The 21,588-nt window shown below is 40.0% G+C and overlaps 3 protein-coding genes across 3 annotated transcripts in view; all 3 read right to left on the bottom strand.

Annotated features, from left to right (window-relative positions):
- Nucleotides 1-5,669: 5,669 nt before the first annotated feature.
- On the bottom strand, nucleotides 5,670-10,846 carry LOC121938798 (uncharacterized). Its single transcript, XM_042481962.2, has 2 exons — nucleotides 10,710-10,846; nucleotides 5,670-9,408 (listed from the first exon to the last, which is right to left on the bottom strand). Exons 1-2 carry the CDS (start codon nucleotides 10,785-10,787, stop codon nucleotides 8,350-8,352), a joined length of 1,137 nt encoding a protein of 378 aa, XP_042337896.2. The 5' UTR covers nucleotides 10,788-10,846; the 3' UTR covers nucleotides 5,670-8,349.
- A 3,333-nt stretch (nucleotides 10,847-14,179) lies between these two features.
- LOC148185817 (uncharacterized) lies at nucleotides 14,180-18,916 on the bottom strand. Its single transcript, XM_088073477.1, has 2 exons — nucleotides 17,746-18,916; nucleotides 14,180-16,054 (listed from the first exon to the last, which is right to left on the bottom strand). The coding sequence occupies exons 1-2, from the start codon at nucleotides 17,821-17,823 to the stop codon at nucleotides 15,041-15,043; spliced, it is 1,092 nt and encodes a 363-aa protein (XP_087929603.1). The 5' UTR covers nucleotides 17,824-18,916; the 3' UTR covers nucleotides 14,180-15,040.
- Nucleotides 18,917-19,049: 133 nt separating this feature from the next.
- Nucleotides 19,050-21,588, bottom strand: part of camta2 (calmodulin binding transcription activator 2) — a 30,105-nt gene continuing 27,566 nt past the window's right edge. The window contains 1 exon segment of the mRNA XM_088073387.1: nucleotides 19,050-21,343. Coding sequence (XP_087929513.1) covers nucleotides 21,289-21,343 — 55 coding nt within the window. The 3' untranslated portion in view covers nucleotides 19,050-21,288.

Here is a 21,588-nt window from a genome sequence, read left to right as displayed (position 1 = left end):
GATTAGCCTGCCAAGACACGCCATAGCAAAGAAATTGAAAAAAAAAGGCCGAAACCACCAACATTTCGCATGTCGAAAAAATGACCAAAGATGCAAGGCTATAGTAAGGCAAAAATGTCAAAATTTGACACGTCACAAAAACAGCTCAAAACAATTTTAAATAACTTACATTAGCCTGCTAAGACACTCCATAGCAAACAAAGTTGCAAAAAACGACCACTAACAGCAAAATTTAGCATGTTGAAAAAATGACCAAAGATGCAAGGCTATAGTAAGGCAAAAATGTCAAAATTGGACATGTCCTAAAAACAGCTCAAAACAGTTTTAAACGGCTTAGATTAGCCTGCCAAGACACGCTATAGCAACAAAATTTGCAAAAAAAGGCCAAAAATTCCAAAATTTAGCTGTTGAAAAAATGACCAAAGATGCAAGGCTATAGTAAGGCAAAAATGTCAAAATTGGACATGTCCCAAAAACAGCTCAAAACAATTTTAAATAACTTACATTAGCCTGCTAAGACACTCCATACCAAACAAAGTTGCAAAAAACGACCACTAACACCAAAATTTCGCATGTCGAAAAAATGACCAAAGATGCAAGACTATAGTAAGGCAAAAATGTCAAAATTGGACATGTCCTAAAAACAGCTCAAAACAGCTTTAAATGGCTTAGATTAGCCTGCCAAGACACGCCATAGCAAATAAATTGAAAAAAAAGGCCAAAACCACCAAAATTTCGCATGTCGAAAAAAATGACCAAAGATGCAAGGCTATAGTAAGGCAAAAATTTCAAAATTGCACATGTCCTAAAAACAGCTCAAAACAGCTTTAAATGGCTTAGATTAGCCTGCCAAGACACGCTATAGCAACAAAATTTGCAAAAAAAGGCCAAAAATTCCAAAATTTAGCTGTTGAAAAAATGACCAAAGATGCAAGGCTATAGTAAGGCAAAAATGTCAAAATTTGACATGTCCCAAAAACAGCTCAAAACAGCTTTAAATGGCTTAGATTAGCCTGCCAAGACACGCTATACCAACAAAATTTGCAAAAAAAAAGGCCAAAAACTCCAAAATTTAGCATGTTGAAAAAATGACCAAAGATGCAAGGCTATAGTAAGGCAAAAATGTCAAAATTTGACATGTCCTAAAAACAGCTCAAAACAGCTTTAAACGGCTTAGATTAGCCTGCCAAGACACGCTATAGCAACAAAATTTGCAAAAAAAGGCCAAAAATTCCAAAATTTAGCTGTTGAAAAAATGACCAAAGATACAAGGCTATAGTAAGGCAAAAATGTCAAAATTTGACACGTCACAAAAACAGCTCAAAACAATTTTAAATAACTTACATTAGCCTGCTAAGACACTCCATAGCAAACAAAGTTGCAAAAAACGACCACTAACAGCAAAATTTCGCATGTCGAAAAAATGACCAAAGATGCAAGACTATAGTAAGGCAAAAATGTCAAAATTGGACATGTCCTAAAAACAGCTCAAAACAGCTTCAAATGGCTTAGATTAGCCTGCCAAGACACGCCATAGCAAAGAAATTGAAAAAAAAGGCCAAAACCACCAAAATTTCGCATGTCGAAAAAAATGACCAAAGATGCAAGACTATAGTAAGGCAAAAATGTCAAAATTGCACATGTCCTAAAAACAGCTCAAAACAGCTTTAAATGGCTTAGATTAGCCTGCCAAGACACGCTATACCAACAAAATTTGCAAAAAAAAGGCCAAAAACTCCAAAATTTAGCTGTTGAAAAAATGACCAAAGATGCAAGGCTATAGTAAGGCAAAAATGTCAAACTTTGACATGTCCCAAAAACAGCTCAAAACAGCTTTAAATGGCTTAGATTAGCCTGCCAAGACACGCCATAGCAAAGAAATTGAAAGAAAAGGCCAAAACCACCAAAATTTCGCACGTCGAAAAAAATGACCAAAGATGCAAGGCTATAGTAAGGCAAAAATGTCAAAATTTGACACGGCACAAAAAATGCTCAAAACAATGTTAAATAAATTATATTAGCCTGCTAAGACATTCCATACCGAACAAAGTTGCAAAAAACGACCACTAACACCAAAATTTCGCATGTCGAAAAAATGACCAAAGATGCAAGGCTATAGTAAGGCAAAAATGTAAAAATTGGACATGTCCCAAAAAATGCTCAAAACAATGTTAAATAACTTATATTAGCCTGCTAAGACATTCCATACCAAACAAAGTTGCAAAAAACGACCACTAACACCAAAATTTCGCATGTCGAAAAAATGACCAAAGATGCAAGGCTATAGTAAGGCAAAAATGTCAAAATTTGACATGTCCCAAAAACAGCTCAAAACAATTTTAAATAACTTACATTAGCCTGCTAAGACACTCCATACCAAACAAAGTTGCAAAAAACGACCACTAACAGCAAAATTTCGCATGTCGAAAAAATGACCAAAGATGCAAGACTATAGTAAGGCAAAAATGTCAAAATTGGACATGTCCTAAAAACAGCTCAAAACAGCTTTAAATTGCTTAGATTAGCCTGCCAAGACATGCTATACCAACAAAATTTGCAAAAAAAGGCCAAAAATTCCAAAATTTAGCTTGTTGAAAAAATGACCAAAGATGCAAGGCTATAGTAAGGCAAAAATGTCAAAATTGGACATGTCCTAAAAACAGCTCAAAACAGCTTTAAATGGCTTAGATTAGCCTGCCAAGACACGCTATACCAACAAAATTTGCAAAAAAAAGGCCAAAAACTCCAAAATTTAGCATGTTGAAAAAATGACCAAAGATGCAAGACTATAGTAAGGCAAAAATGTCAAAATTGGACATGTCCTAAAAACAGCTCAAAACAGCTTTAAATAGCTTAGATTAGCCTGCCAAGACACGCCATAGCAAAGAAATTGAAAAAAAAAGGCCAAAACCACCAAAATTTCGCATGTCGAAAAATTACCAAAGAGGCAAGACTATAGTAAGGCAAAAATGTCAAAATTGGACATGTCCTAAAAACTGCTCAAAACAGCTTTAAACAGATTAGATTAGCCTGCTAAGACAAGCCATAGCAAAGTAAGTTGCAAAAAACGGCCAAAAAAACCAAAAGTTAGCATGTTGAAAAAATGACCAAAGATGCAAGACTATAGTAAGGCAAAAATGTCAAAATTTGACATGTCCCAAAAACAGCTCAAAACAGCGTCAAACAACTTAGATTAGCCTGCCAAGACACACCATAGCAAAGAAAGTTGCAAAAAACGGCCAAAAACACCAAAATTTAGCATGTTGAAAAAATGACCAAAGATGCAAGGCTATAGTAAGGCAAAAATGTCAAAATTTGACACCTCACAGAAAATGCTCAAAACAACTTTAAAGAACTTACATCAGCCTGCTAAGGCACTCCATAGCAAACAAAGTTGCAAAAAATGGCCACTAACACCTAAAGTTAGCATGTCGGACAAATTACCAAAGATGCAAGACTATAGTAAGGCAAAAATGTGAAAATTTGACACGTCGCAAAAAGTGCTCAAACAGCTTTAAACAACTTAGATTTGCCTGCCAATACACGCCATAGCAAAGAAAGCTGCAACAACGACCAAAAACACCATAAAATAGCATGTCAAAAAAGTCCAATAATGCAATGCTATAGTAAGGCAAAAATGCCAAAATTTGACATGAACCGAAAACAGCTAAAAACAGTTTAGTCCCATAGCATGGGCTTCAAAATCACACCAAAACGTCATTCTATAGCAGTGGTATTCATGTAAAATTCAAAGGGTTCCAGTTGCTAAAATTTCCTCCCAGTAAATGTGAACCTCATACCTAAAATCAGAATTACAATTAATTGAACATTTTTACCTCGATTATGATTAATGAATGATTATTTTGCAGCTGCTTTTTTCAGGTTTGTTATTGCCCTCCTAGTTCACTGACACCGTTTCATTTATTAATTAATTAAATAATAATTTATTATTAAACTTTCCAGAATTATATTTTTAAAAAATCTCATTTTAAACAAACTTCAGGTAAATTGAAGCACATTGTGCTGATAATAGGCCAACCTCTCCTGACTGCAGGACTCTGACTTCAGCTTCTGTCAAACTTCTGTGCTGTTAATCATTTTACTCAGGAATTAAAAACTTTTGAGTCGGCCTACTTCTCCTATAGCTGCCAACAGCCTGCCGACATTCACAGTTAGAGAAAGGCTGAAAATAAGCTCATGTGCTTGTGGCCCCGGGCCCCCAAAACATTTCATCTGCCCCTGGTGATAATAATGAGAGCTCAACCAAAGTGTGATTAAACCTGAAACTAACACAAAGTAGTGTGCAGAAGTCACTTTCCACCAAATTTGTCTGTTTCAGACACTTTGGTGCTTTGAGGAGAAGCTGTACTCTGTCTCGCTGCGCTGCTGTCGGACCATCAGCTGTTTGTTCTGTGATAAGAAAGGCTGTGGCTGTCAAACACTCAGCTGTTCTACAGTCAAAGTTGTTCACTTTTTTACATGACGGATGAGCTGGCTGTCAGACGTCTCCATGCGTATTGGTCGCGCGCAATGACCGGTGTTCTGTTGGAAAATCTAGCAGGCTCCACTCTGAGCTCCTCACCCTATCTCTAAGGCTGAGCCCAGCCGCCTTCTGGAGGAAACCCATCAGGTCGCTTGTATCCACGATCTCATTCTTTCGGTTACTACGCAGAGCTCATGACCAAAGGTGAGGGTTGGACCATAGATGGACCGGTAAATCAAGAGCTTCGCCTTCTGGCTCAGCTCGTTCTTCACAACCGCAGTCCGACTGCAACTCCAGCATTACTGCAGACGCCACAACAAACCGTCGGTCTATCTCACGCTCCGTTGTACTCTCACTCGTGAACAAGACCACGAGATACTTGAACTCCTTCACTTGGGGCAGCGACTCACTCCCAACCCAGAAGGAACAGTCCATCGTTTTCCAGCAGAGAACTACGGCCTCAGATTTGGAGGTGCTGACTCTCATCCTGACCGCTTCACACTCGGCCGCAAACTGCCCAGTGCATGCTGGTGGTCACAGTGTGTTGGAGCCAACAGAACCACATCATCTGCAAAAAGCAGATCTGCAAAGATGCAATTCTGATGTCCCCAAACCGGACCTCTTCCTCCCCCCAGCCACGCCTTGAGATCCTGTCCAAGAAAATCACAAACAGGATCAGAGACGATGGATAACCCTGGCGGAGGCCAACACCACCTGGGAACCTGTTTGACTTCATGCCAAGTATGCGGACACAGCTCCCACTTTCTGTCCCACAGGGACCGTATGGCTCGCAGAATCGACCTCAGTACCCCATACTCCCGCAGTCAGTACCCCCCACTTCTTCAGCTTGACGGCCTCCATCACCGTTTGTGTCCACCAGTCCTTCTGCTGCTGCCACGACGACCGACGACCTTCTCACCACAGCTTCCCCCACGCTGAGCACGGGGTCCAAAACCACAGTGCTACAGTATGAAGTTAGGTGGGATTTTGGACCTCATGCTATAGTACGACTTGCTTGCTCAGGTGTCTAAATTAAAGGCTGGGAACATGCACTCTGTGAAATGCTTCACGCGATCACTTCTGTCTTGAATATATTTTAGTAAAGTAAAACCGACCTGACTCGTGGTGAGGTTGTTTCGGGAGGTTTTCAGAGAAAAGACCAACACCAGGAACTTTCATCAGACTGTAGAGGTTATAATGTACTTTAATTGTTTGTTTTTATCATTATGTTCTTTTGTTCTTGCAGAGTGTACAATAATCCCATATTGGTGAACATACAGACTTTACAGCACACATCATCATATTCCCTCAATCCTTTCTCCCCAAACACCCTCAGAAACACGACAAAACAAGAATCAGTGTGCGTATATCTGCCTCAGTATTCCTCCTCTGCGGACAACATCCACTCAGGCTTCGTTATACTTTTACCTCTTCATTAAAAGTTGTTTTCAAGAAAATAAGTAAATACTATATTGATGTATTCTTGGTTATTTTCCTAACAAATTACTACATTTTTAACAAATGTACTTAAGTACAATAATGCCATGTAAATATCTTGTGTGTAGTTAATGTCCTAAATGAGACAAAAGCGTCTTTTTTAATGTCTTTGGAGATATAATAACAAAAATTAGTGCTTTTAAAAAAAAAAAAATTAAACAACTGTTCATGGTAAAGCAGAACAAATTCACATAAATCTCAAACCCTGTATCGTTATACTGCTGTAAAATGTTAATAAACCAACAAATATCAGTTTGTGGACATGAAATAATTCTTATTATCAGTACTGATATTACTTCCACACATGTACTCGAGATGTTTACTCTTACAGCACTTTGAAAACATGTCAGAAATGGTGACAAACCAAACTGATAGAATTTCTTTGATCAAAAATATAATGAACTAACAGCAAATATATGGAATTAACTACAACGAATATTAATATGTTTTGTTGTTTGTTTGTTTTTTTCATTTAAAAAAATAATTTATTGTCTCAGCAAGTGTGACTCAACCACTGAGGTTAGCACTGCTTCACACAGTAAAAACTCAAACATATAAACATTATTTTAGCATATATATATGATAAATACAATGAAATGAGTCATTCAATTACAATCAATTACCAGAAGATTTTTTCATATTAACCCTTTGAAACCTGAAATGTCCCACATATTGAAAAAAAGTAACAAGATAGAAGTTAGAATGATTGTATTATTTTATTAGTATGTATTGATTATTTGGTGACAGGAAATATGTGTTTATTATTATTTGTGTATTTGTACTTAATTTTAGCACACATTAGTCCTTTAATTTTCTTTACCTTTTTGGGGGGAATTTCAAACTTCACACTGATTTCTGCTGATTTGAGGGTCATTTTTTGTTAAGTGGCTCATTGCCTTCTTTTCGTGTTTTTGAAAGAAACTGACCAAGTTTGCTCGGGTTTGAAAGGGTTAATTTGGTCACGTTATCTTCTCTCTCTTTACCAGAGGAGTCCAGTTGAAGTTTCTGGCCGTGCACGTTGTTATAGACCCGTATGTTTTTGTCTAAAGGTCCATAAACGTGTCGAGTCAGACGTGGGAAATATAACTCGTGTTTAACCCCCGACACTGACTTGAGTCTGACTTCCTGGTTACAGAAACAGCGACACCTGCTGGATTATTTTGGCAAAACAATCCTAAACTGAAAGTTAAGAGGCAGCTCAGTCATGTTCAGCTCACTTCAACACGTTTTTCATTCCGATACAGAGACTCAAAAAGAGCTCTAACAAACAGTGAGATTAGATTAGATGAGAGCAAATCAGTGACCACCACTATAAACCTAACGAGCACTTCACCGATCCTGCAAACGTGCCTTCAGAAAAGCACATCTGTTAAGAAATACTGCACCAACAAAATACTTGTTTTGATTTTTACATGCTCTTTAATGCCTTTTGAAGACGTGACGATCTCAGAGTTTTTCAAACGTGTTCACTAACTCAAAAGGTTTGTTTGGATCGATGTAAAAAAGTTCCTGTGAATGTTTCCTTCGGTCTTCCTGCTGATCTCTGCCGCGAAACAACAGAAGTTCTCGTTGTCTTCTTATGCATTTTTTCTGATAAAAAAAATGAGATTATAAACTAAAATATAAAATTAACTCATTTTGAATTTTCCCTATGGTATCTGACACAGTGTTGACTATCAGTACTTTTCTAGGTTTCAAATTTAGAGGGTTCATGCAGATTCTGACCTATAAAAATCTACAACTTTGAGGTACATCTTAAAGACCGTACATTCTCTTTTTTTGGTAATATTTTTCTTAATGTTGCTCTTTTTGGGCGATTTTAAAAATCACATGCCTTGTGTTGTTTTAGGGGAGATACATACAACATACAACTTTAAATGGCTATATTTTGTTTTTAGTTTACTGGCCATTTTTATTTTCTTAATTTTTTTGTATATTTGTCTTTTTACAAAAAAAATGTTTTCTTTGAACATTTTTGGTACAAAAAATAAAACCATCTTCAAAACTTTTTGGCAACCTTTAAAGAAAAAAATGAGTGTTTTTTAAATAAAAATTTTTGGCAATATTATTTTCTTTTGAAAAATGTTAAATTTAGGTAAAACACTATGTGGCACTGTCACCGATCCCAGTGGAGAAGGGGCGGGACAAATATCACCAAGACCAACCATCTCAGAGGATAAATACAAACTTTGAACAACAACAACAACAACAACAACAACAACAACAACAACAACAACAACTGCCATTTTCAGCTGGGAAGAGAAAGACTTTGTTGGACACATTATCTTAATAAAAAAACACAGGCGGACGTCCAACCAATGAGAATCTGGTCCAACAAAAGCATATTGACAAACCAATCCACCAAATCTTTACAGCCCACCACAGCAGTGCGGTTCCTCTCCTGTGTGAATGCGCTGGTGGACTTTAAGGTTATCACTCCGTGTAAAAGTTTTCCCACACTGGTCACAGCTGAATGGTTTCTCTCCAATGTGACTGTGTTGGTGATTAATAAGGTTACTACAGTACGAAAACGTTTTCCCACATTGGTCACACCAGTACGGTTTCTCTCCTGTGTGGATGCGTTGGTGGACTTTGAGGTTACTACTGCAAGAGAAATTTTTCTTACAGTGGTCACACCAGTAGGGCTTCTCTCCCGTGTGAATACGTTGATGGGTTTTTAAGGTCCCGAGCCCCGTAAAAGCTTTGCCACATTGATCGCAGCTGTATGGTTTCTCTCCTGTGTGAATACGCTGGTGGGTTTTAAGGTGACTTCGTCGAGAAAAAGCTTTCCCACAGTGGTCACAGCTGTATGGCTTCTCTCCTGTGTGAGTGTGTTGGTGATCTATAAGGGTACTACTAGACGAGAAAGTTTTTCCACATTGGTCACACCAGTACGGCTTCTCTCCTGTGTGAATGCGTTGATGAACTTTAAGGTGACTACCACGAGAAAAAGTACTTCCACACAGGTGGCATCTGTGAGGTTTCTCTCCTGTGTGAATGCGCTGATGGACTTTCAGGGTCCCTGACTCTGTGAAAGCTTTGCCGCACTGATCACAACTGTACGGTTTCTCTCCTGAGTGAATGCGTTGATGACTTTTTAAGGTCTGTAACTCTGTGAAAGCTTTCCCACATTGATCACAGCTGTATGGTTTCTCTCCTGTGTGAATGCGTTGATGGGTTATTAAGTATCTTGATGACGCAAAAGCTTTGTCACATTGGTCACACCAGTACGGTTTCTCTCCTGTGTGAATGCGTTGGTGAGCTTTAAGGTTACTTCCACGAGAAAAAGTTTTCCCACACTGGTTACAGCTGTAAGGTTTCTCTCCTGTGTGGACTCTCTGATGAATCTTTAAATTTGTGGATCTTGTGAAGGATTTATCACAGCGCCTACAGCAGTGACGTTTGATCTCCTTCTTTCCTCTCGTGATCTACAGCAGGAGACAAACAGACAGAGAGTCAGTCATGTAGACCGTCGGCAAACAGGAGATATTGTGCATTTAAAGGGTCGCTGTTGAGGGAGGACCCAATTTTTTGCTGACATGATCTACAGTTTTCAACTTGGGATAAAAATTGTTGCCACATGTGCTTCTTTAACATTTTTTAAAACAATAACTTTATCAAATTTTTTCCCAGCATACAGAGCAGACAGATGTAAGCTTCTAACCTTCATGACATATTTGTAGCTACCATCCAATAGCGTGCTCAGAAATGTGTCCGAATTTATTTATTTTGAACCCCCAGATCGACTTAAAAGCCTCCATCCCAGCTAACAAATCAAAAATGTGTTGATTTTATCACAGAACATTTTGAAATGTACAAACACATTTCAATGTCAGAAAAAGCAGAGCTAGAAACAGATTCTCAATGTTACCGCCAACTATAAAATATAATTTCCTTTTCAGTATCTGCTGTTTTACATCATACCCAACCCTGCTGTTTGGTAAATACTTGTGTTTAATGATAAAATAAATATATAAAACATTCCCCACAGTTCTGTTTCTCATTATTAGTTTTTACTCATAAAATTAAAAAATGGATATTTTTTCTCCTCGACCATATTATTTTGTATTTTTTTCTGTTTAATAATAAAATAAATGTGTAAATAACTGTACATTCCCCCACCTCCCTGTTTTGTAACTATTTCTTTTTAATAAAACAAAAATGAATATTTCTAGTCAATAAAAAATGCATAAATAAAATAAATGAATAAATAAATCCTAAATAATCCTCCACCTTTTTGTGTGTAACATTTCGTTTTGATAACAAAATTTTAAAAATAAAAATATACGTTCTTAATCACTCCACCATATTTGTTTGTAAATATTTCTGTTTAATAATTAAAAAATAAAAATAAATGAATAGATAGATCCGGAAGTCCTACACCTGCCAGGTGAGGCGCAATTCAGCTCCAACGAGCCCACTGACGGCTGTGAGCTCTGCAAGTTCTCGCGAGAACAGAAAATACGCTGCGAGTGAAAAATCCCAGAACAAAGAGAGCCGACAGTCAGCTGATCGCAGAAAAAACAGGAGAGAAAACAGGAGAGAAAACAGGAGATGAAACAGGAGATGAAACAGGAGAGGAAACAGGAGATAAAACAGGAGAGAAAACAGGAGAGGAAACAGGAGATGAAACAGGAGATGAAACATGGCGCTGCTGAACAGCTTTAACGTTTGAGCGGACAAACCGGAAGCTGCAGGCAGAGAAAATGGCGGCGGGCTGAACACTGACCTGAGAGGACGAGCCTGCTGCGGCTCCTCTGGGGACGTTGTTGCTCCGCGGCTCCGGGTTCTGCTGCTCCTCCTCCATCCTGCTCCTGGTCCCGGACTCTGAAGTCCTCCAGCTGCACACCGGGACCAGGCAGGGACTGCTGGTCTCGGCTGATCTCGCGATGTCTCGCGGTAACTGTGACTCGCGTCTCCTGCTGCAGAGACACAAACTGATGACGTCAAACCGTTTGAAGACATTATAAATAAATAATAGTAATAAATGTACCTTCGTAAGTCTTCAGTTTGTGCACACAGAAACAACGTTTCCATTTACCTGAAGTCAAGATAATACATTTATTAATATTAATAATAATAATATAATAACAAATTCATAATTAACAAAAATAAAAATAAAAAAGGAAGAAGCTGATAGGGCACCACTTGTCTTCATTTTTGAGCTTTATGTTATTTAATATCTTAATCTTTTAAAATATATATATTAGTATTTTCTTATGTGCAATAAAATAAGAAAAAAGAAATAATAACTGAAAACATTTTCTAATATGCAAAAAAAAAAAAAATCACTTACAAATTCAGCAAGCTGCTTCTGCGTTATTTGGAGTTTTGTAAACTTCCTGCAATCTCAGCGAGCAACGTTTGGTTCTCAAAACGTTCTGAGAATGGTACGTTCCAATGTTCCAGTAACGTTTCAGTAATAACAACAACATTTTTCATCTAACGTTGAAAGAACATTTTAAGGATGTTTACCATTTCAGATTATGTTCCTGTGAGGTTAAATACTCGCTGAAGCTTGTTTGGGTTTATTTGCATTTCCAGACCAGGAGAGAGAAAAAAATTCATTTTAGTTTTTGGTTCGGTTCGTTTTCACACCAACTTTCTAACAAACTAGTTTACAAACAAACTAAGAGGAGTAAAATCCGAGAGTTCGACAGACTGACGGGTAACTCGCTGATTGGACAGTTTCAGCATTTGCATTTGCAAATTTTTATCTTTTCTTTTTGTTGATGTGCGTCCTGACTGTTCTGGACATTTTCTTGTATTAAGTTAAGTTAATAAATCCTCCATTCAGGCCACGAGAACACCCCTTTACCTTACGGGAACAGGAACCAGTGATGTAATGCACCAACCAGTGAGGCTAAAGCAGAGGACGGAGAGGATTGGTCTCAACGGCTACAAACGGCCGTTTCTAAGGTACCTCAACATGATAACTGACAAGATAAATGCCACAGTGGGAACCAAAAAAACATCAGGAGGGCAATGGGCACCCGCAGACGTGGAGAAAGAAACATCAATGGTGAACGCCTTGTTGATTCTCCATAAATGACAAGTCTACTGATGGTTGGACTATCACCCAAACAGACCACATTACCATTAACGGTAAGAGGCGTAGGTCACTACAAGAGGTCAGGACATACTGGGGTGTTGATGCTGCGATAGGTCAGCGGCAGAAGAAACTGGACTTTACTAAGCTCTAGTATACAAAGGAAAACAACGAGTTTGTGGTGGAACTCAGAAACCACTTAAGGGCACTAAATGCTGCGTCTGAAATGGAAGAAAAACTCACCATTGACGGTAAATGGAATGCAATCAAGACCACATACTCTGAAACAGCACAAAAAGTCCTCGGCTTCAAAGATAAAGGAGCAAATAATGGATATCAGCTAACATTTGGCAGATAACTGAATAGAGGAGGCCGCTGAAGGCAAAGACACTGAGTGCCAATTACCCCCCCCCCCCCTTTTATCATCATATGATGTGTATCACCGGGTTCGGTGATGCGACTTTACGGATGCCAACTGCCATCAAACCCAAAGTAGAAGACGAAGGAGGAGGAGAAAAAGTAGTACAACAAAGTCACATGACATACCACAAGACATGACTCGGTATGTGTGGACGAAGGAAGAAACCAAGAACTTCTAAACTCTAATACGAGACTAAGAAATGACCGCACCATTAGATTGGCTTTAATGAGTGGCTGCAATAGAAAAAAAAGCTGCCAATGTTTTCGACATCCATCGCCACGGTTACTGGGATGTTATTGTCAGAGGAAAGTCGCATAATGTCACTCAGTGGAAACACAGTCATCTCAAATCTGTGATGCAAACACTATCAGTGAAGACTGATCCAAAAGTCCTACTGTCAAAATCCCAAAGAAAGGCGACACCAAGAACTGTGACAGCTGACGAGGAATCACTCTTCTATCTATTCCAAGCAAAGTGTTTTGCAGAGTCGCAGGATGGAGGCAGCGATTGACACCAGGCTTAGACGGGAGCAAGCAGGCTTCAGGAAGGGAAGAGGATGTTCAGATCAGATCTTCACCCTGAACAGTGCTTAGACTGGAACACACCTCAGGAAGGACTTTGTCCACTGACACACTGAGATACTGCGCTCCAAAAATCAAAAATCATCACAATCATAAAAACATTCTACAAACATTTTGAGTGCAGCGTCATCACAGGCAACACCTCTCCTGAAATGTTTTCCGTCCAGTCTGGAGTGAGAGGGTCTTCTCTCCTGGGGCAGCTGTGGCTCAGAGGCGGAGCGGGTCATCCTCTTATCGGAAGGTCATTGGTTCAAACCCCTGCTTCGCCAGGCAACATGTCAAAGTGTCTTTGGCCAAGATACTGAACCTCAGATCGCTCACTATGCTGCGCCATCAGAGTGAGAGAGTGTGTGAATGGTTACTGGGTAGCAGGTGGCACCTTGTACAAACACCTCAGCCAGCAGCTGACAGGCTCAACAACTCTGACAGACAGGTCGCACTCAACATCAACATCTCCAAGACAAAAGAGATGTGTGTAAACACCAGCACCACAGCACTGGCTCTTGTGAATGAGGAACTACTTGAGTCTGTGGAGGACTTCAGCTGCCTGGACTGCCTCTTCTGTAAGGACAGCAGGACCCCAAAAGACTTCAAAGCAAGGATGGGAAAGGCTCAGGTTGAGTTCTCCCAACTTCGTTCAATCCGGGGATCCAAACCTCAAGACCAACCTTAAAAGAAGGATGCTGTTGTATAACAACAATGTCAAGTCTGCTCGGCTGTACGGAGTTGGTAACCAGTCAAAACCTGACATGAGGACAGTGGAAGTCTTTATTAACGGACGCCTCAGATGAATATGCTGAGTCTTCTGGCCAAACAAAATCTCCAACCATCAATTTTCAAGAAAATAATCAGCATCACCCAGGAAGGCCAAGGACCAGATCACCAGAGTTGCCAAAAAGATGAAGACCAACAAGCAAAAGGAAACCTGGGAGGCCCCAAAAACACCTGGGGCAGAACTGTGCGCAGGAGCGGGAAAAGACGAAGCTGTCATGGCGGAGAGGCGCAAAATGCTGCCAAGGACCAAATGCAATGGAAAGAGCTCACGAAAGCTTTTTGTCCCAAAGGGGACAAAGAGGAGTTAGGAAGTATATATGTTTACATTACAGAGGATGACTATTAATGCACTCTTGTGTGACATTAAACAGACAGTATGATTACAAACACATTTATTCCCAAAAAAGCAAAAACTTTCTAAAAAGTCACTATTTCTACATGCAAAAGCATACAGTGATGTTGGGGAGGTTTTGCCTGATCACAAGTGGTCGCTCAGAAGAGAAAGACATGCAAATGTTAAGTTCCCTCTTAGAGTGCATTTAGGTCTGAAGCCAATTTGTATGAGTACACATGTAAGTGATCTATGAACATATAAAAGGTGCCAAGTCAGTTTAAAGTATGTTTAGTTTCATACAAGGTGTGGATCATTAACAAACTATCATGAACTTAGCTTTGGCAGAGACAACTAACTTACAACCGGACTGCAAAAGGATGACAAAAATAACTCAAGGAGCAGCATTAAATCACATTTGATGAAGTCAAACAGTCTTGTCTAGTCTTTTTTGTTTTCCTAAAGCTGTGTCCAGTTGTTATGTTACGAGTACATGAGCTGAGGAAAGAGTTACTTTGTGCTGTTAGCCGGCAGTTGTCCGTTGTGGATGAGCCTGGAAGAAGAAGGAGGTTCAGTCTTTCCTGTCCTTAAAGAATCAGCAGTTTAATTCAGCTGGTTCTCCTCGTTGCTCATTAAGTAAAGCCACATTTACACTTCCTGTTCAAGGCAGGAAATTTACGCTGTTATGCCGCTTCACCGTTCTGTATATCACGTCCAGTTGCAGAAAAGGAGGAGCAGTAGTCTCACCTCTGAGCTGGGAACGTAGGTAGCAACAGCCCCAAAATGAGGTCTGCGTAAATCATAAACTTGGAACAAGTGAGACGTTCTGATGATGTGTTTCTGCCTGCGACCAAACATAGCACAGTGGCTAATTTTGGAGGAGGCACGGCGACCACAAAAGTCCTTAATCTGGGACAACAATGACATTCAGAAGCTCCTTACCCTCCGAACAGAGGACGCGATCAGCTGCTGTGTGCTGACGGCGTTGGTGGGCTTTAAGGTACCTTCTGTGACAGAATGTTTTCTCACAATTATCACACCTGTACGGTTTCTCTCCTGTGTGAGTGAGCTGGTGGGATTTCAGGTTACTTCTGTGAGCAAAGGCCCTGCCACAATGGAAGCAGCTGTATGGTTTCTCCCCAGTGTGAACAAATTTGTGGGTTTTTAGTTTACATAGAGTGCAGAAAGCTCTGTCACATTGGTCACAGCTGTAGGGTTTCTCTCCTTTATGAATGCGCTTGTGGATTTTGAGGGTGTATGGGTGAGAAAAACCTTTCCCACATTGTTCACACTTATATGCTTTTTCTCCACTGTGAATGCTTTGGTGTCTTTCCAAAGCTGTTAGAGAGACAAAAGCTTTTGGACATTGGCTACAGACGTACGGCCTCTCTCCACTGTGAATATGACTGTGGGTTGCTAGGTTACTTTTACTTATGAAAGCTTTCCCACATTGGTCACAGCGGTATGGTTTCTCTCCTGTGTGAGTGCGCTGGTGGATTTTAAGGTTGCTACTCTGAGAATAACCTTTCCCACATTGTTCACACCTGTATGGCCTCTCTCCAGTGTGAACACGTCGGTGAGCATTTAATTGCTGTTGCAGAGGGAAAGTTTTCCCACACTGGTCACAGCAGCACTGTCTCTCTCCTGTGTGAATGTGTTGATGGACGTTGAGGCTACTTGATGAATTGAAAGCGTTCCCACAAAGATCACACCTATACGGTTTCTCTCCTGCGTGAACATGTTGGTGGACTTTGGGTTGACCGTTCACAGGGAGAGCTTTCTCACACTGGTCACATTTGTAGGGTTTCACTCCAGTGTGAGATCTTGGATGAGTCCATAAATTTGTAGATCTTGTGAAGGATTTGTCACAGAAGACACAGCCGTGACTCTGGATTTTGTCTCCTCCTCTCTGTCCCTCCTGTCGAAGACAGACATACAGAAAGAGACAGAGAAGACTGATTAATGAAAGGACGCTTATCAATTTAAATGAGTGAAAAAGAGTCGTTCCACAGAATTGATACATTTTCGACAGAAAAGTGTCGCTACACGTCACACGCTTGAAAACTTCATTTCATCACAGATGTAACATTTTGTATAAACAGTGTTGCTAAATTAAAGTTAAACAGAGTACTCTTATACTAAAGTTAAAGTACTTTTATAATTAACTTAGATGAAGAACTGTTGTAATTAAGTTAAAGTACTTTTAAAGTACTGTTACACTTAAGTTACAAAAATGCTGTTATAGTTAAACAAAGAAGCGTTTATAAAGTTCTTAACAAAGCGCTAATAACGTTTAAAACGCTATGATAAAGTTAAACAGAGTACTGTTACTGTATTGTTTTGGGAAATATTGTATAGTTTTAAACTTTTCAAAACACTTCATTTCCAAAAAAAATACAACATTTCGGAAAACACATTACCCCAACACAACAACATTTCATAGCACAGAATAACATTTCCCAAAACTCGAACAACATTTTGCCCAAAGTACCTCAACGTTTCCCAAAACACCACAGTCCCAAATGCCTCTGCGCCGAGGCCGGTCGCGTTACGTTTTCAGCCTGACCGTCTCATTTTTGTAAATGCGATAAGTCCAAAATACATCAAATTTCCTACAGTTTGATGAAAACTGGACTCAATGATGATCTGATCAGGATTTGGAGGCTCAAAGGTCAAAGTGACCTCACAAAACATGTTTTAGTCCATAATTCAAAAATTCATACCTGAGTTGGCCGATCCTGTGCTTCAGTGGGATTCAAACACATTTACATTTATCACAACCACAAACTGTAAAAACAGACTGGCTCACGTGTTTTTTTAACAAGTATTATTATTTTGGCAGCTTTCGTTTAAATATTTTTCTGAAACATTCTTGGATATTTTTGAAAAGTTTTTGGTGATTTTCTTATTTGTAAATTTGTCTTGGGATTTTAAAAGAAAACATTTTTTTACAATATCTTTTATTGAAAAATTGGCACTTTCTTTTTAATGTTTGACTTTTTCATTTTGCTTATTTGTAAAGGAGGTTTTTTTTTGTTTTTTTTTTTTTTTACATTTTGGTGATTGTTGACGAAAACATGCTTTAAAAACCGACACATTTTCTTCCAAAATGACACCACTTATCAGCCAGAAACTGTAACAACAAAATCACTGTTGGAATTTTCACATTTCTGATGGTCCTTGAACACATCGTGTGTTATTATACAGGTTTGTCAAACAAAATTCCAGAACTTTTCCAAAACTCTCAAGTGTGGGCTATATTAAGTTTTCCAAAACATTTCCAGGGCTGGAAATTGTTGTTTGCAGAACCCATGACTTTTCCGGGTTTTCCATGACCCTACGAACTTCGCGAGTCCCGTACGTCATCTCGCGAGAGCACGCGGCCCAGACCGCGGGAAAACAAAGTTACTGTGTTTTGGTTGAGTTTGAAGCGGATCTAAAGTGTAGTCTGAGTTTTGAGTTGTGGTGGACTGGGAGTCCTGGTTTTGGACTGGAGTACTGGTGGTGTGTGGTGGTTTTGTGGGGTCCTGGTTTCAGGTCCAGGTGGTCTCCGGATGCCCCTCTTCCTGCTGGCTTTAGTGTGGTTGTGGTGAAGAGCTGAACACTGACCTGAGAGGACGAGCCTGCTGCGGCTCCTCTGGGGACGTTGTTGCTCCGCGGCTCCGGGTTCTGCTGCTCCTCCTCCATCCTGCTCCTGGTCCTGGACTCTGAAACCCACCAGATACTCACTGAGACCAGGCAGGACTCCGCTGCTCCGGGACCAGGCTCTCAGAGTCCTGGAGGGTCCGAACTGCTCTGACCCCACCCCGGTCATGACGTAAACAAGGAGCTCCGCCCCGTAACAGCGCCGTCCAATCAGATCCTTTCTGTAGTTCACCAGCTGCGGCGGAGTGAGACCTCTGTTCTCTACAGGATCTCTGACGCTCAGATTCAAAAATAAAATTGATAAAAATGATTACAATAAAAATAAAAATAAAGTGACAGACAATAAAATAAAGAGGTTAACAATAAGAAAAAGTGATTAAAAATAAAATAAAGTGACTGACAATAAAATCATTAACTTTTTTTTTTTAAAAAGTGACTGAAATTAAAAATAAAGTGACTGATCTGTGAATAGTTTTTGTCCTTTCAGTGTCCATCAGGTGTCAGAGACATAAAACAGCATCAAAATAGAGCCAGAGGAGGATCCCCCACAGCCCCGACAGAGGACACAGCTGAGACACTGATGTCCTAAAATCACACAAATGTCTTAAAAGTCAAGAAATTACCTAAAATCCCAGAAACATCTTAAAATCCTAGAAGCTCAAAAAAATCCTGGAATTTATCCTGAAATCCTTCAAACACGCTAAAGACATTTTTAAAGGCTTTTTTTCCTTTAGTCAACATTTTCTGCGGTTGTTTTTATTTGTCTCACACTTCATTCATTTGATTTTCTTTAAATATTTTCTGTATCTTTTTTAAAGAAAAGATTTTGGTAATGTTTATTTTTTATTTGTTTTGGGGGGTTTCATTCAGGTGATTTTTGGTGATTATAAAAATATTAACTTTGGCAGTTTTTGCTTTTAATATTTAATGTAATTTTTGAACAAAACATGTATTTATTTATTATTTCCTTCGTTTTATTTTGGGGGGTTTAAAGACAGAATCCTGATGAGTTGGTTTTTCTTTTATGACCCAAGTTTCCTTCAAAGTTGACGCCTGTCACCAGCCAGAAATGTAAAAACAGAAATGAATGTTGGACTTTCACATTTCCGACAGTCCTTGAACACATCATGTTTTATTATACAGGTCTGAGAGACAAAATTCACCAAAACCTTCAGGGTATTTAGTTTTCCAAAACTTTTCCAGGCCTGGAAACTGCTGTTGGTAAATGTTTAATGACTGAAAAATGAAACAGGAAACAGACGCAGACGAATAGCAAACAGCTGATTTATTCATCTGACGCGGAGAATTATGTTATGATTTATCTTAAAGGTTTGAAATGTCGAACAATTAAATACAAACTCATGCAAAGCGTCACTGCAACAACCGAAGAAGAAGGAGGAGGAGAAGAAGAAGAAGGAGGAGGAGAAGGAGAAGAAGAAGAAGGAGGAGGAGAAGGAGAAGAAGAAGGAGGAGAAGAAGAAGAAGAAGAAGAAGGAGAAGAAGAAGAAGAAGAAGAAGAAGAAGAAGAAGAAGAAGAGAATATTTGTAATTTCAGGTCAAACTGAAAACGAGTCAAAAGAAAAACGTGTCAAACAAACAATCGTGTGGTTTTTCGGAGCGCTCATGCAGCAGCGTCCATCTGTAAAAAACTACAGGAAGTCAGACAGGAAACTGTAAAAAAAACTACAGGAAGTGCGACAGGAAGCAGCAGCCGCAGAGTCGCGGCGATTTCTGGAGCGACTCGTCGCTGCTGCGTCCTGCGTCGCCCTAAAAAGTTGACGGACAAATTAAAATACGTTTAAAGGGAACCCCCCCGCGTGACCTCCGACCTGTGATGTCATCAGTGACATCATCACCAATCTCTGAAGTTTGAATCTGACGCAGACGACTCAGCAGGTCAAAGGTCGGGGGGGGCTCCTTAAGACTTGACCTCACCGTCTGCACACACACACACACACACACACACACACACACACACACACACACACACACACACACACGCGCGCGCGCTCGTGAACATGCTGTAATAAATAAAAACATCTACAGTAGAATATATATTTATATATTTATATTTCTGTGTTTTCTAGTCGTGATCGTGTTCTTTATACTTTTATACGCAGCTTCGTACTTTTTGATTTTCGAAGAGCTCCATCCCAAAATGTGACGCGGCTTTTTACGCCGTCACCGCACTGCATCGTGGGTCGTCACAGGGAGCCTCCTGGGCTCGTTCTGCCCTGAGCGCAGCCTGACAGGAGTCCACTGCAGCCTGTCAGTCCGCCTCCAGGAATTAGTCACATCCTGACTCCGTCTATCGCCACGTTCACAGATGTTTGTTACGAAATCTCCCAAAAATCTCACGGCTGATTTCCGTCAACACGGGGAGGGAAATCTGTGGCCTGTTGGTTTTTGGTGGAAAGGTGTTTATTATTAACACGCACATTGAGTTTTTTGTGATCTTTAAAGACAGAAATTTGACAAAATTTGGCAAAAAAAGTCTTTTTTTCTTAAAGAAACAGAGTTGGCCTGTTTTCTCTAAAATCTGCTCCGTAACGTCGTCGTTAAAAAGTCGAGCCTTTTCTAACTTTACACTTTTTTTGTTGAACTCTAAAGAGAAATTTTTTATTTAAAATTCTCTGTTATTTTTCAAGGAAAAAATGCATTTTTTCTGTACAGTCGAAATTATTTTTTCTGCTTTTAAACATTTTTGGTGATTTTTAAAGAGAAAATTTTGTCTTTTTTTTCCCTCTTTCAAATGTTTTGGGAGATTTTTGGATGTCTTCCAAACCTGCTCCGTCTTTCATCACAGCCAGAAACTGTAAAACAGAGATTTCACATTTCCAGCGGTCCTTGAATAGGTCGTGTAATGATCCAGTTTTGATAGACAAAATTCCAGGACTTTTCCAGGTTTTTCCTGACATACGAACACGTCTCACGTCAGCTTCATCTATACATGAGAGAAGCTGGAAGCTCGTTAATCTGTGAACGTGTCGCAGTGAACTCGTGTCAAAGTTCAGCTGTTTAAAGTTTGAACTCGAGGACACGAGAGACCTGACAAAGACCTGGAGACTCGATCTGCTGCCTGCGAGGCTGTGCTCAGGCCTCAGAAACCCACACGCCTTCTGCCTGTCAGTCCGAGCAGAGGGCCAGCATGACGTTTTTGGATGGAGCTCTCAAACTGCAGACAGACAGACAGACAGACAGACAGAGAGACAGGCAGACAGACAGACAGAGACAGACAGAGAGACAGAGACAGACAGAGACAGACAGAGACAGACAGAGACAGACACATTCAGAGAGGACCGACAGACAAATAGAAGGAAAAGAAGGAGAGCTGGCGTGGGGTAAGGCATCTCTCCGTCCGTCCATCACTCACTTCACCTCTTTGTTTTAATTCTGTCCCTTTGGACATCAGTCCACCTGTCCTCTGTGTCCCCTCCTGTCCTCTGTGTCCCCTCCTGTCCTCTGTGTCCCCCGGGAGATGAAGAAGGGGTGAAGTTAAGAAAAGCTTTAAGTGGTCAGTCCTCTTCTCTCCAGCTCCCTCGTCTGCTTCAGCTCCTTAATCCTGCACACACACACACACACACACACACACACACACACACACACACACACACACACACACACACACACACACACACACACAGACAGACACACACACACGTTTACATTCTGACAACATTTTAAAAAATCTTTTTTTTCGTAAATTGTTCGGATATTGGAGCATCATGACAGTCTCTGTGTGTGTGTGTGTGTGTGTGTGTGTGTGTGTGTGTGTGTGTGTGTGTGTGTGTGTGTGTGTGTGTGTGT

This window comes from Plectropomus leopardus, chromosome 23 (assembly GCF_026936395.1).
Source record: "Plectropomus leopardus strain MGB_pleo_1.0 chromosome 23, ASM2693639v1, whole genome shotgun sequence".
NCBI classification, from domain to species: Eukaryota; Metazoa; Chordata; class Actinopteri; order Perciformes; family Serranidae; genus Plectropomus; species Plectropomus leopardus.
The sequence above is the reverse complement of the archived record's forward strand: the minus strand, read 5'-3'. Positions and strand labels throughout refer to the sequence as shown.

Coding starts and splice junctions, on each gene's coding strand:
- LOC121938798 (XM_042481962.2), bottom strand. CDS start 10,787: ATGGAGGAGGAGCAGCAGAACCCGGAGCCGCGGAGCAACAACGTCCCC. Junction 9,409..10,709: donor CAGCAGGCTCGTCCTCTCAG/GTCAGTGTTCAG, acceptor CTCCTGCTGTAG/ATCACGAGAGGAAAGAAGGA.
- LOC148185817 (XM_088073477.1), bottom strand. CDS start 17,823: ATGGAGGAGGAGCAGCAGAACCCGGAGCCGCGGAGCAACAACGTCCCC. Junction 16,055..17,745: donor CAGCAGGCTCGTCCTCTCAG/GTCAGTGTTCAG, acceptor TGTCTTCGACAG/GAGGGACAGAGAGGAGGAGA.